The sequence below is a fragment of the Thermobia domestica genome, chromosome 15 (genome assembly GCF_964235325.1).
Source record: "Thermobia domestica chromosome 15, izTheDome1.hap1.1, whole genome shotgun sequence".
In the NCBI taxonomy this organism is placed as follows: Eukaryota; Metazoa; Arthropoda; class Insecta; order Zygentoma; family Lepismatidae; genus Thermobia; species Thermobia domestica.
Window position 1 is genome coordinate 195,779,823 of NC_137468.1, and position 13,028 is coordinate 195,792,850.

The 13,028-nt window shown below is 37.2% G+C and overlaps 1 protein-coding gene across 1 annotated transcript in view; it reads right to left on the reverse strand.

Annotated features, from left to right (window-relative positions):
* Window positions 1-6,235: 6,235 nt before the first annotated feature.
* Window positions 6,236-13,028, reverse strand: part of LOC145671756 (translocon-associated protein subunit gamma) — a 35,381-nt gene continuing 28,588 nt past the window's right edge. Inside the window, exon 5 of the mRNA XM_081740962.1 lies at window positions 6,236-6,368. Within this exon, the coding sequence (XP_081597088.1) occupies window positions 6,302-6,368 (67 nt within the window). The 3' untranslated portion in view covers window positions 6,236-6,301. The remainder of the gene's footprint in view (window positions 6,369-13,028) is intronic.

Here is a 13,028-nt window from a genome sequence, read left to right on the forward strand (position 1 = left end):
AACAATAGCTGCTCAATCTTATCGCTTAAGTCAAAATTTCCACTTCGGAACCAGTCATATAATTTCCGGATAGTCCTTTCAGTAATAGCGACCTCTACATACTCCACACATTTATCTGAATACCTCTACCGCACTACAATCTTTGTTGAACTTGTATAGAACATGGAGATGACCCGTCTTTTGCTGTTGGATAAGAAATGACGCTGTAAATACTAAGTATTAGGGAGCTTTGCTCTATTACATTTTACTATTTACATTTCAGTATTTTTGACAATTTTGTTATTTGTTTCAATTTTAATATTCTGTGATTAAATTTCAATATGTTCATGCGCCGATTATTCTTCCTTATTACATTAACAATGTGAAAAACATAATTAAAACAGGCTAATTTGGCCATTTTGGCACGAGCCATCTTAATACATAATCTAATTTCAAACAATTTTCATTTAAAACAACATTAGTGAGACAGTCCACAGAGCTCTAAGGCCGGGACTTCCTTTATATAAATCTCTCGTAAGGGAGGTAACTGGAACTGGACCCCTCTTTTCAACTTGATACTGCATACTTCAGATAATGAGAAACAAAAACTGATTAGCCCCAGCAAAACCACGAACTGATTAGCCCCAGCTATACATTACTGATGATATAGCTACAATTCTACAGCACTACAATCACTGACGTCTGGCAAAGTATTCCTGAAAATGACTCGCACGAATTAATGAATCAACCAAATACTACTTTTGTATGTATTCAAAGCAAGTACCCACCAAAAACAAAACCCAGAACCACGCGCATTAGTAACTCGGTGACGAAAGGTATTATCTCCAGTGTTGCTCGACTTATCCGACTTCAGGGTTGAAAAAAAACATGATTTAAAAAAAACAAAAAGAACGTTTTTTATGTTTAAAACGTTTTTTTTTGTTTAAAACGTTTTTAACGTTTAAAACAAAGTACTTTGTTTTAAACAAAAAAAGTTTAAAATGTTTATTTTGTTTAAAACAATAATATAAATGGGCATATATAGTACATTTTTACACTCTTAGGTATTGCTTGCCATCTATATTCAACCGCTAGATCAAATTTCGGGAACTTCCCTAATCTCGATCCGCCCAAATGTTCAATTTCCGAGAAAGAAATCGGGATTTTCCCGATCTCCGTTCACAGAATATGTAGTTTAGTTTCTTTGTGTTACGTTCTATCAGGGCTTTAAACCTCAATAGCTCAGTCTTAAACCTCAATTTAAGCTGGAAGATGGTTTTGGTACCAATTTATTCCTGAAAGATGCAGCTTTGCTGATGTGCATTTTATGTATGTAGGAGGAGGGTAAATGTCGTGTTTTTTTGTTTTGTTTTTTCAACAGTTTTTTGGGGGGCATTCCCCCTCTTGGGGGATAGATTCATAAAAATAGCTACGTGAAGCAATGAAGTAGGCCACTACATGGTAATGTCGTGTATTTGTACTTCTTGTTTATATGGGGTAGCAGAAAGGGGGCAAAGTTAGCCAATTTTTGGAGGTTTTTTGACGTAAATTACATTTATTTTTACAACAAACATCAATAGCTCAGTCCTTAGCTAAACATCAATCATTAAGCTAGAAAGGTGATTTGGTATCCAAGTATTTTTCAGGGATGAAGCTTTCCGTCAGTTGCATTTTATGTATATAGGGAGTACGTATGTACGGCCGAGGGAGGATGAAGTTTTTTTTTTTTTTTTTTTAATTTTTCATCAAATTTTTTTCATCAGCTTTTGGCGGGTATTTCGCCCCCCTTTGTGATACATCCCTAAAAATTGGTATGTGAAGCAATGAAGTAGTCCCCTACATGATAGTAACCTGTATGTGTACTTGTTGTTTATAGAGGAAGAGGGAGGGGTCAAATTTGGTTAATTTACATTTATTTTCGGGACGGTCCCATATAACACAAGATATATTTCACTGAAGTGGTCTAGAAGCATAATTCTTGTTCGTGCAGCAAAAATGATTTGCATATGGACGTGGTACTATAATGGGGAAGAGGAGGGTGTCTAATTCAATGAATGTTTTACTGCGTATATTGTTTTAAAAATTTTTTCCTACATAAAACGAATTCATTACGCAATGACAGCAATGGCTACCATTTCTTATATTATTGTCACAAGTATGTGGCCTACACATTAGCATCATTTTGTCAGCGTAGGGAGACAGCAAGGGTTGCCAGGGCCCCACAAAGTCAATATTTTCATATTTTTAATGATTTTTTATGTTTGTTCTTTTTCTACGAATACAGCGGGGATTTCACGAATGTTACCTCGTTGGAATTTGTGGTTTATAAGCTTTCCAATGGTGTACAACTCATGACTCTGTGATAATTAGGGGGGTCACCAGAGCCCCGAACATGAGAGTCTACCGTTTTGTTAAAATCCCTGGCGGGTGTCTAGAGTTAATTGTGTTGTTATGCCGTAGACACTAATCATTATTAGCTACCCATGTTGCAGATAGAGATATATCTTGAAAACGCTTTAGTTAAAATGTCATTTGCTCCTTGTAGGCTAGTCACTGCTCTTTTCTATGAGTTGTATTGTATTTGTCAGAGTATTTCTTCTAACTTATGATGTGAGAACTGTTCATTATTATGGAAATGATAGTGATCAAAAAATACCCAAGTTTTGAATTGTGAATTTGGATCTTAGAATAGTGTATAGGATGTTTAACCTCCATTATTCTTGGAAATTAAGAAAATGTTGAAATACTTCATTTGAATTTCTGTTGGTTTAGTTATACTCACATATGCAGAATTTCGTTCAGTAATTGCTGTTATAATAAGAATATCTCTGCTTGTAATTTACTCCATGCACAAATCCTGCGGAGGATGGGTTGTTAGTTAGAAAATTAAATTAGCTTCTTCAACCTGATATTTTAGTTGTTTTAAACATGTCCAACCAGCATCGAAAAAAAAAACACGTTTAAAACAATTTGTTTAAAACGTTTAAACCAAACTGAATAAAACAACAGCTCTCGTTTTAAACATGTTTTAAACATTTTGTTTTAAACATATCAACCCTGTCCGACTTCCACCCTCCTAGTATCAACAGCTGTATTCTCATGTCAAATGCTGCCACCAAATTTCAATAACTCTTTCGCAATGGTCCATACAAGACATAAAACATTTAGGGCCGTACTCAAGAGTCGTTCTTACTTGTGATTAGTGTCATACTAAGAATTTGACTACCGTATGATTGAAGCGTTAGTCAAGCCCTTAGTATGATGATAATAACAACTTTGACCAAAGACCTTAAAATTTATCGTAATCATTTATCCAACTATTTACAAAACATATTTTCCTTCTTTCTAAAGGTTTTATTTTTCGCTTTTCCTATCTCTGCTCATGGATGATGCTCGTTGGTAGCTTTGTTAACAACATGTAACTTAAAATCTAACCGAAGATCTCATTCTGTATGGGTTTGCGTCACTGCAATGTAAATTATCCGCCTTATGCAGTCGTTTTGACTAAAGGCCTGACTACTGCAGGAAACATATGTTGGTCGAACTCTTTAGTGTGGCACTAATCACGTAACAAAACGACTCTGCATAAGGCCCTCTGAGTTTAATTTGCGATAGTCTCTCACCCAAGTTTCATCACCACTAATATCCTCGACATGAAGGGCAAGTCATCCACGACACGCTGATGGAGTTCTTGGCAGATTTCGACTCGGTGTTCCTTCTGCTCGTGGGTCAGCAGCTTGGGGACAATTTTGGCAGAAAAACGGCGCGTTCAAATCACACGTGAGGATTGCCAGCATTGTTCCGTATGACACACCGATAATGTCAGAATTGTTGTGGATTGCTCGCTGACAGACAATCCTCATGCACAAGTTGCAAAATGATTTCAATATTTTGTGTTGTGCTTGGTGAAGGTCGCCTTGATCTCTCGTCTTCCAATGATGTTCCGCTCTCAAAGTGCGCGTACCAATCAAAACACCTCGAACAATTCATTGCAGCCGAACACTTCCCGAATGTCAAGCGTCTCTGTGGCGGATTTGCCCAGTTCACACAGAATTTCACGTTCGCTTGTTGATGAAATCACAGACGCAGGGCTCATAGTGAGTCACTTTTTTTCCAAATTTGGAAGTAAAGTGAGTTTTTCGTGTGAGTTATGTTTTGCATTGGCAGTTTTCTACAAAAAAATATAAAAATAAATGGACAAAAAAGGCAGAAACTAGTTACTCATTACTCTTCTGAAAGCTTCAGTACTTGCTGCCAAATGTGAAACAGTCAGGTTTATTCTCACTTCAGCTTTTATTCTCTCTAAAGCACAGGGGATGGTTGGTGGATGCTTAAGCTCTGAAGGTGCGGTTGAGAACCCTTCTGTGTCTATTTTTCTTCTATCATAATAGTCTTTTAGTTTTCTCTCGTAATAGTTAACGCTCCTCTCAACGTTGTGTGTGTGTGTTTGTGTGGTTCATTATATTCGTCTTGTGTTATGCTCCTTGTACGTTCATCTTAATAGTAAGTGATGAATTTGAATATTGCATGGCTTTGAGAACTCTCAATGCTAAGTTAAATATAATGTCTGGGATAAAGAAATTCGGAAATAGGCCAGAACTGGTTCCACTTACTCAGAAGCTTCTTACATCTGCTAAGTCTGCTTACCGTAACTACACAGCATACTTAGAAAACCTAAGAAAGGAGGAAGTTCAAAAAGAAGTAAAGAAGAAAAGATGAAACAAAACAACAAACAAAGGGAGAGGTGATGGAGAAATTGACAAAGGAAAAAAAAAGCATGATGGGATTTTGGTCACTTTTTTGTCACTTTTTCGTGTGCTTTTGGTCACTTTTCAACTATTTACAAGAGACGAGACCACTATGAGCCCTGCAGACGTGATAACGCATATGGTCAGAAGAGAACCCGCTGCACAGCTCGCGATGTACATAGGACGATTTGGTACACGGACTTATGAAGGTTGGTGCTCCGTGTGCCTGTGCGTGCAGCCTTGCGCTGCCATCTGTTGGCTTGTTACAGAACTAGTCTCGAAACTTTTGATACCAACTCGTATATTGATATTGAAATCTATTATACTATTCTGAAATATTAATGTCTATAGTCATCAATTATATTGTGACTATAAACATCAATATATTTGTGAAATGAGTATGTAACAGGAAACGGAAGAACCACGAGAAAACCAACGGACACGTCCACAACAAATTTACTGGCCTGGGATCGAACTATGTACCTATCGCACTAGAAGTGAGCGTTTCACCTAGTAGTAGGATGTGATTATGGTCTTTCTCGACTTATTCTCAAGTCATTGTGTGTGTACGTTTGATACCATTTGTCATTTCTTTCTTCTCTTCCATTACTTAAACGTGTTCTTTCAACAACGCAAAAACTGGAAGTTACCTTGTAAGTTACGTGTTTATGTTCATATTATATATATATATATATATATATATATATATATATATATATATATATATATATATATATTTAAAAAAAAAACACATGCATACTGCATTATTCTAACACCTAAAAACTAAACTACTGGTCCAAGAGTGCTCAAGAGGCCTACGGCCTACCAGACAGATTGTGGCACTCATACCTTTGGAATAATGTGTGGTCAGCATCTCGGTTCATTCTGCTGTTAATACTGACTTTCTAGACCAGAGTTCGCTACTTCTTTACTTCAAGCAGCTCCCATTAGTCCTCACGACACTGAGTGCACACCGGAATGCCAATACCATCCATCTTTCATAACAATAACAGATCCTCTTACCCAGATCCGGCACTACTTGACTCTGCTGATCTCACGAGATGTATTATCCTATAAAATAGAATAGCTTTAAAATACATAGTTTTTCTTTATTTTAATCTGAAAGTGAACATGTCTTGGGTTTTGGTTGTAGTACATTGCTAGACATCAAAAATGCAACACCAAAGAAGTGGCATAGGTTGACCCAACATTTGCAGAATATGGAGGATGGAAACTTAGTAAAATGATTTGTACTGCAGCTTCGCGAAACATCACGCGCCGGACACATATCATAGAAGCAGCAACCGGAAATAGAACAGAGTCAGAGTACACTGTTGAGGTTGTCCTTGGTGGATTCAAGTGCTACCAATTCCTTGATTTTCTCCTAGGTAATCATTTCACACTAATACCTTGATTTATTTGTCTGTCATATTGGGCGCTACAACCTCTGCTTCTATTTGGTGTTACGCTTTTAATGTTCACCAACGTATACCAAATAAAAAAGAATATATCTTGTAATATTTTATTTTATCTAACAAAAAACATTGTCTTTTCTCTCTCTTGAGCGTATTTACTTATTGTGAACCAGTTGAAAGCAGCGCAAGGAATCCACCTGCTGAGCCCACGGATAAAACATAATTTCTAAAAATCTGTTAAGGAAACACATTTCTTTATGTTTGACGTCAAAATACACAATGAACAATTAACTAGGATCAGAATAATTATTTAACTATATATAGACAAGTAATTACTATAATTAATACCTATAATTCTATCACATGTTGTTTGTTCAATTAATTTTGTGTCAATTATCTTAAACACATCTAAACCATTGTTAAATCTTTTGGTTGGATGTTATAAATTGAAGACCTCGGGGGAAAATAATGATAACCTTAAAAATCGTGAGAAATGAGTTAAACAGCCTATGCTGCTTGACGCCAGTTGATCTGTTATTCCTCGAAGAATTACAGTTTGGTCAACAGATGACAGAGAAATGACCAATTCCTTACAGGTTTCTCAATAGTGTTCACTACGTACCCACATATTCAAAGCCTTGTATCTCAAAATCATGTTAGTGTGGGATATCATTATTTTTCCCCGAGGTCTTCAATTATTAATTGAGGAGTTTGATGCAGTTAAGGGCGTAAGTCTGAAATATGCATTTGGAGAAAAACTATGTTGAAAATTTAAGTAGTATTTTCTTTCTTACATAAAACAATGTAATATGCAGCATTTTATTCCAATATTGATTTGAAATTTTGACAAGAGAGTAAACAAGCATGATAAAAGCAACTTATGAGTTTGATGCAAAAGCGGCGTAAACTCACTTACGCTCTTATTACATCAAACTCCTCAATTCAGGAAAAAAATACACATTATTAGGGGGTGGATTGGAAAGTTCGTGACCTGACTAGGAAGGAAACAATCATTTCACGAAGAGCAGCCAAAAAGTTTCCAGAAAGTTCTTGTAGTTTTGGCATCTGAAATGTAATCACAATGAATCTTATACAGTAGTTTTTAGGTTGCATAATTATGAATCGGACATGTTTAAACAGGTCACAACAAATATGAGTAGTGTAGCTGCACAGAGAAGTGTGTAGTGATGAAGTTCAAACAACGTCCACAACAGCAAGTCCTTATGTAAATTGGGGGGAAATCTGCTTCAGAGACTGACAGCCTTAGAACCAGTTTAGTACCATCGGATGTTTGGTTCTTTCTTAAGCTGAAAATGAGCCTTAAAGGTGGGATAAAAATGGGATCAAAATCAACACGATGGCAGCTGAAATTTGGAAGATAACAAGAGTGCTTTCGTAGGCGTTTCCAGTAATAGCAGGAGTGGTGAAACGTGTGTGTGTGTTCGAAGGTGTCTACTTTGAAGATGATTAAGTAATCGCGTTCGTATATTTTGGCAATTAAGAGCTACAACAAAATTCCGGATTTTTTTTTTTTTTTTTAATTTCCCTTCGTATGTTTGTATACATTAGCTGCATACTTATATCCGTTCGTAGTCACTGTGTAAAATTTCATTTCTCCATTGTTTTAGGTGAGGAGTTTTTAACGCGTTAAGTCACGGAAATGACGGAAATTTGTGATATGGAGAAAATCGAGCATAGAGCTGTCATTAAGTATCACATAAAAATGGTTTAACACCACAGGGAATTTATAAAGACACTAGAAGACTGCGCACTCTCGTATTCCATGATGGAAAAGTGGGTAGCTGAATTTAAGCGTGGCAAAAAAAAAAAAAAAAAAAAAAAAAAGCATGGAAGATGACCGCCGCAGTGGGAGGCCTTCAACGTCGACACTACAGAAAATGTCAATAAAATTTGTGATCTGATTTTGAATGACCGCAGAATTGAAATCTGAAAGATAGCTAAGACTGGGTATTTCCTACGAGAGAGTACAAAACATTATCATAAAAGAATTAGAGTTTTCTATGGTGTACGCGAGATAGATACCCAAGTTGCTTTCAGTTAAACACAAAGGCAATCGATTCATCCTTTCCCGTAATTGATTGGAACTGTTTGAAAGTGGTCCGAACGAGTTTATTAGCAGATATGTGACTATGGACGAGACACGGATACAGCATTATACAGCGGAATCAAAACAATCGAAGCACTGGAAATGACCTGGATTTCCTACCTAAAGAAAGCCAAAAAAGTTTTGTTGGCAAACAAGGTTACGGCTTTTTCTTTTAGCATGCTAAGAGCATTATCCTGATTGATTTCTTGCGAAAGGGAAAGAGTCTCAATTCTGAATGTTACTGCACCCTTCTACGACGCTTGCGTAAGGAAATCAGAATTAAAATAAAAGAATGCTGCGAAGAAAGGTGTTGTTTCACCAAGACAATGCGAGTGTTCACACGTCCCTTGCATCCATGATAAAAATTCATTCCTGTAGGTTACCTTGGATGTTTACTTGTTTAGAAATCTGAAAATTTGGGGGGGAAGTCCGCGTTTTTTTTTTTTTTTAATGCAGAGGTGAAAATTGCTGTACTGGGATACTTTGCAGGTCCGAGAAAACATTAAAAAAAAAAAAAAAAAAAAAAAAAAAAAAAAAAAAAAAAAAAAAAAAGTGGTATAGAAGCGTTACCAGAGAGGTGGCGTAAATGTATCTCGATCGAGGGGGATTACTGGAAAAATAAAACATAACCTTTCCAAAAAGCCTATTTTCTAATTTTGTAGGTCAGGCCACGAACTGACCAATCCACACTCGTAGATAAAATTTCAATATTAAATTAGAAAGTAAATTAATGGCGCAACAGCCATCAGGGAGCCAATGGTCATCACATCGACTCCGCTCGGCCTTAGTGCTGGCTTTCTAGACCGGAATGCGCTACTTGTTTCTTTCAAGTAGCTCCCCAATTGTCCTCAGGACGCTACGTGAATGCCACAACGCCAACACCATCTGGTGATTACGAACGGTCACTCATTTATCCTCCTTTGGCGTGGGAGACCTGGGTTCGATTCCCGACGGGAGCTCATGTGGTTCGGATTCCACGTTAATCAGTAGGTCTACGTCTCATATAGCCTCGCTGCTGAAAGGGACGCTAAACTAAAATCAACTCAACTCATTTATCCTCTTCAGTGATCTTTCGAGAAGCGGTATTCCAGCGCAGTTGGAGCATTGGAATAAAATTTTAGTATTTTTAAAATTTAGTATCATATAGTGTTATAAGCAGGGGGCGTAAATAAGGGCCCTGCACAACCCGCATTGCGGGGGGCCCGAAGCCATCACAAGGCCCCAAATCGTGATGTAGGACGTAGAGATGGGGCCCCATTCTACGTTGTCTGCGGGGTGGCCCCCAAGCCCTTAGTTACGCCACTGGTTATAACCTTAAACAATGGATGGTTTGGACAAGAGAGAACCTAACCTAACCAGAGAGAACAAGTGTTTTCCCACGCCCCGTACCATTTCCAAGTTTTCAGAAGAAACTATAGTTCATCTACTGTATCCATGCTTTAGAAATCCAGTAAACGTATGTAATGAAATGAAATTTTTGAGTTTTACGTCCCACAGTTATGCCGGTAAGGCTAAAGGAGACGGTGATGATGAAAGATGAATGAAATGGTGGAATAAAGAAAGTGGGAAGAAACGGGAGAACCCCGAGAAAACCCACGCACACGGTGTTTGCGTATGTAATGAATTAAGTTACCATTAGCTACTTAGGGTCACGTCAATTCGTGGGGTACAGGAAAACATGGAAAAAACTTTTTTAAGAATAAAAATACGTTACTGTTACAAGAATAAATAAAAAATGTAGAAAGTTTCAAATCAATCAACTGAAGATGGCTGCGCTTATAATACATTAGAACGAAAAATCACTGAAAGTTGGAGGCTCATCAGTAATGTATTTTAGGGAGTTATGCTTACAATAACGTTCGCAACAATTTTGAGAACTAGCACTATCTGTATATGGAACAAGAACATTCCATTGAATTACCTGACGCTTGATCTTGGTTCAAAAACACATTTTCACTGCACTCGAAATATATTTTTCACACTATATTTATAACTAACTGTCTTGATCAAACGTATATTCAGATCAATTGCATCCGATCTCAGTTTAACGTCCCACGATTAAGCCCTTTAGGCTAAGGGAGACGATGATTAAGGCCAGTGAATGATTATGGAAGAATCAAGAAGTGGGAGGAAACGATGGGATGGGATTTAGATTTCTGTGCTTTCGGCATCTAAGGGCATTTAGCCCGTCACGTTTTGAGGGATGACGTCCCTCGGCGAGCACACTATCCGGGGAAAGGGAAGGAAGGAAGCGGCCTGGGACCTATAAGTTAGGTACCACCCCGGCATTTGCCTGGTGGGAATGAGGAAAACCCAGGAAAACCTCCATTTAAGGTGGCTGGCCTGAAAAAGCGTTTTACACTTCTTCGACCGAGTGCTGGGAGGAAACGAAAGTACCCCATGATAACCCACGGACACGATGTTGTCCATCACAAACTTACTTGGTCGGTGATCGAACCTTGAACCTCACGTACCAGTGATAAGCGCTCTACCACTGAGCCACCGTGCCCCCTAATTGCACCTGATGCTCACCGTTTAAAGTTTGCACCCACCAAGGCCAGTAGTTCCACCGCAAAACAACGGAGACCTACATGCCTCGTATGGAACAGAAGACAGGTAACAAAGCTATTCCATTTAGACACATTCTTGTTTAATCGTCAGATGCATCACCAATAGACTTTTGTGTCTTTGGCTTACTACAATAGAACATCACAAAACGTTAAGCCACAAAACTTCGGGACTCTGGAAAGTATGCACTGACGAGTACTCTAAACTGCTTCAGGATATGCTGACTAAAAACCTCCTTCAATGGAAACTACGATGTACGGCAAACATTCATTTCAAAGGGCTATCATAGTGAATGGTGAAAAAGGGATTTTACAGCATACAATAAGCGGGTGAAACGACCGTCTATAGAAGAACTTTATTCTGTGGAAGTGTTGCTCTAGCAATGGAGCAGAATTACTCTAGCAATAATAATAATGCGTGATTTTGGAAAGACAGACTGCTTCCAGTATCAGGAAATTCCTATAAATATGTTGTCTCATGAAAACATCATCATCACTATTTCGTGGAAAATAGCTTTTCAGCAGGGTGGATTGATTTAAATCAGTATGATTTAAATCAAGATTTAAATCACTTGATTTTTTTAATAAAAATCGTTGATTTAAATCGAATTCCGAAATAAATTAATTTAAAGTGAAAATAAGTAAAATCCCGTTTCTGTTCTGTTATTTCGATTATTGCAATGAGACTCAAATGTACAGTATAGTATGTAAACAAGTGTCATGCAGTGGATGATTAGGGAAAATCCCGTTTTGAATAGGTAACGGAGCAATCCTGCTTTCTTCTTTTCGTAACATTGGGTTTGGGTTTTAAAATCGTTACCTATTCCAACGGGGAAATCACCATCGACATTTAAGACGAAAATTCTTTTTTATGCTTGTCTGTTTCTTCGTTCCCAGATAATAGGGCGTATTTAGAGGGGTCCTATCCCATCTCAATTTTTTTTTTTAAATTTTATAACTTCAGGTGAAATATATGTATTTCATGCCGCAATCTACTTCTGAGTTTTTAAAAATAGGACCCTGCCAAATATCAGTAACTTTCGTGAAAAAAGGTGTCATTTTGATGAACGTTGCTGTACTTTTTCCTCATTATTCGATTAAAAAAATACCAATAAGGATTTTTACTTCGTTTTCTTTAAGACTGGAGGCATTTTAGAACACGTTACATATGCTTTCACGCCTTTCTGCATTGAGGCATAGTGTGATGACGTCATAAATTTAAAAAGATATTTTTTGTTATGCGTATTATTATTATTTTTTGCGGGTTACATTTTGCATTCAGAAGACTGAAATTTTGCACTCTCATTCAGTGCACCCCTTAATAATTTTCAGATGTTTTCAGGTCTCTGCATGAAAACAGCGAGGTCCAGAGGGGCAAAAATGTTTAAAAAAAGAATATTTTTAACAAAAATTGGCTTTTTTCGATATTTTCCCGCCTCAGATGGAGACATATGAATGGTAACGTTTAAAAGGCTGTTCTATTCTGAAGAAAATGATTACGTACTATGCTCCTAGTATAAATAGGGATGTCTCAGGAAACTGTTACCTAAGATCCTGTTTTATACGGGAATCTGTGGGGTATTTGGGAAATATTATTTTTCGCGGGCTTACTTTTGCACCTACAAGACTGAAATTTTGCACATTTACTCAGTGCACCCATCAGTATTTTTCAGATTTGTTCCAGATTTCTGCCTTAAAACAGGGGGAGGTAATTCTTTTAAAGATATTTTTAACAGAAAATTCCTTTTTTTTTTTTTTTTTGTGATTTACCCGCCCCAGATACATGATGGAAACTTTTGAAGGGTACCGTTTGAAAATTTGTTTTATTCTGAATAGAATAATGTACAAATCATGATCCTAGGATAAATAGGGATGTCTGAGGAAATGTTTATATTACATCTGGGTCATCTGGGGCATTGTGGAAATGTTCTTAGCTCTTTGTTAAATAATTTCGTCACCCTTACTACTCAAGATAGAAGCTTGAAATTTTATACACACATTTAGTACACCCCTTAGTATTTCCCAGTTGATATTGAGATCTGTGAGTTAACACAGGGGAATCCAGAGGGGATCATTTTAAAAAAAAAAAGTAAAAAGAAATGACGATTACTCTCAAAATTTCCCGCTTCAGGGTCATGATAAGGAAATGTGAATGTTACCGTTTCAAAAGCTGTTCTATTCTAAAGAGAGTGATGTATGTACCATGATCCTA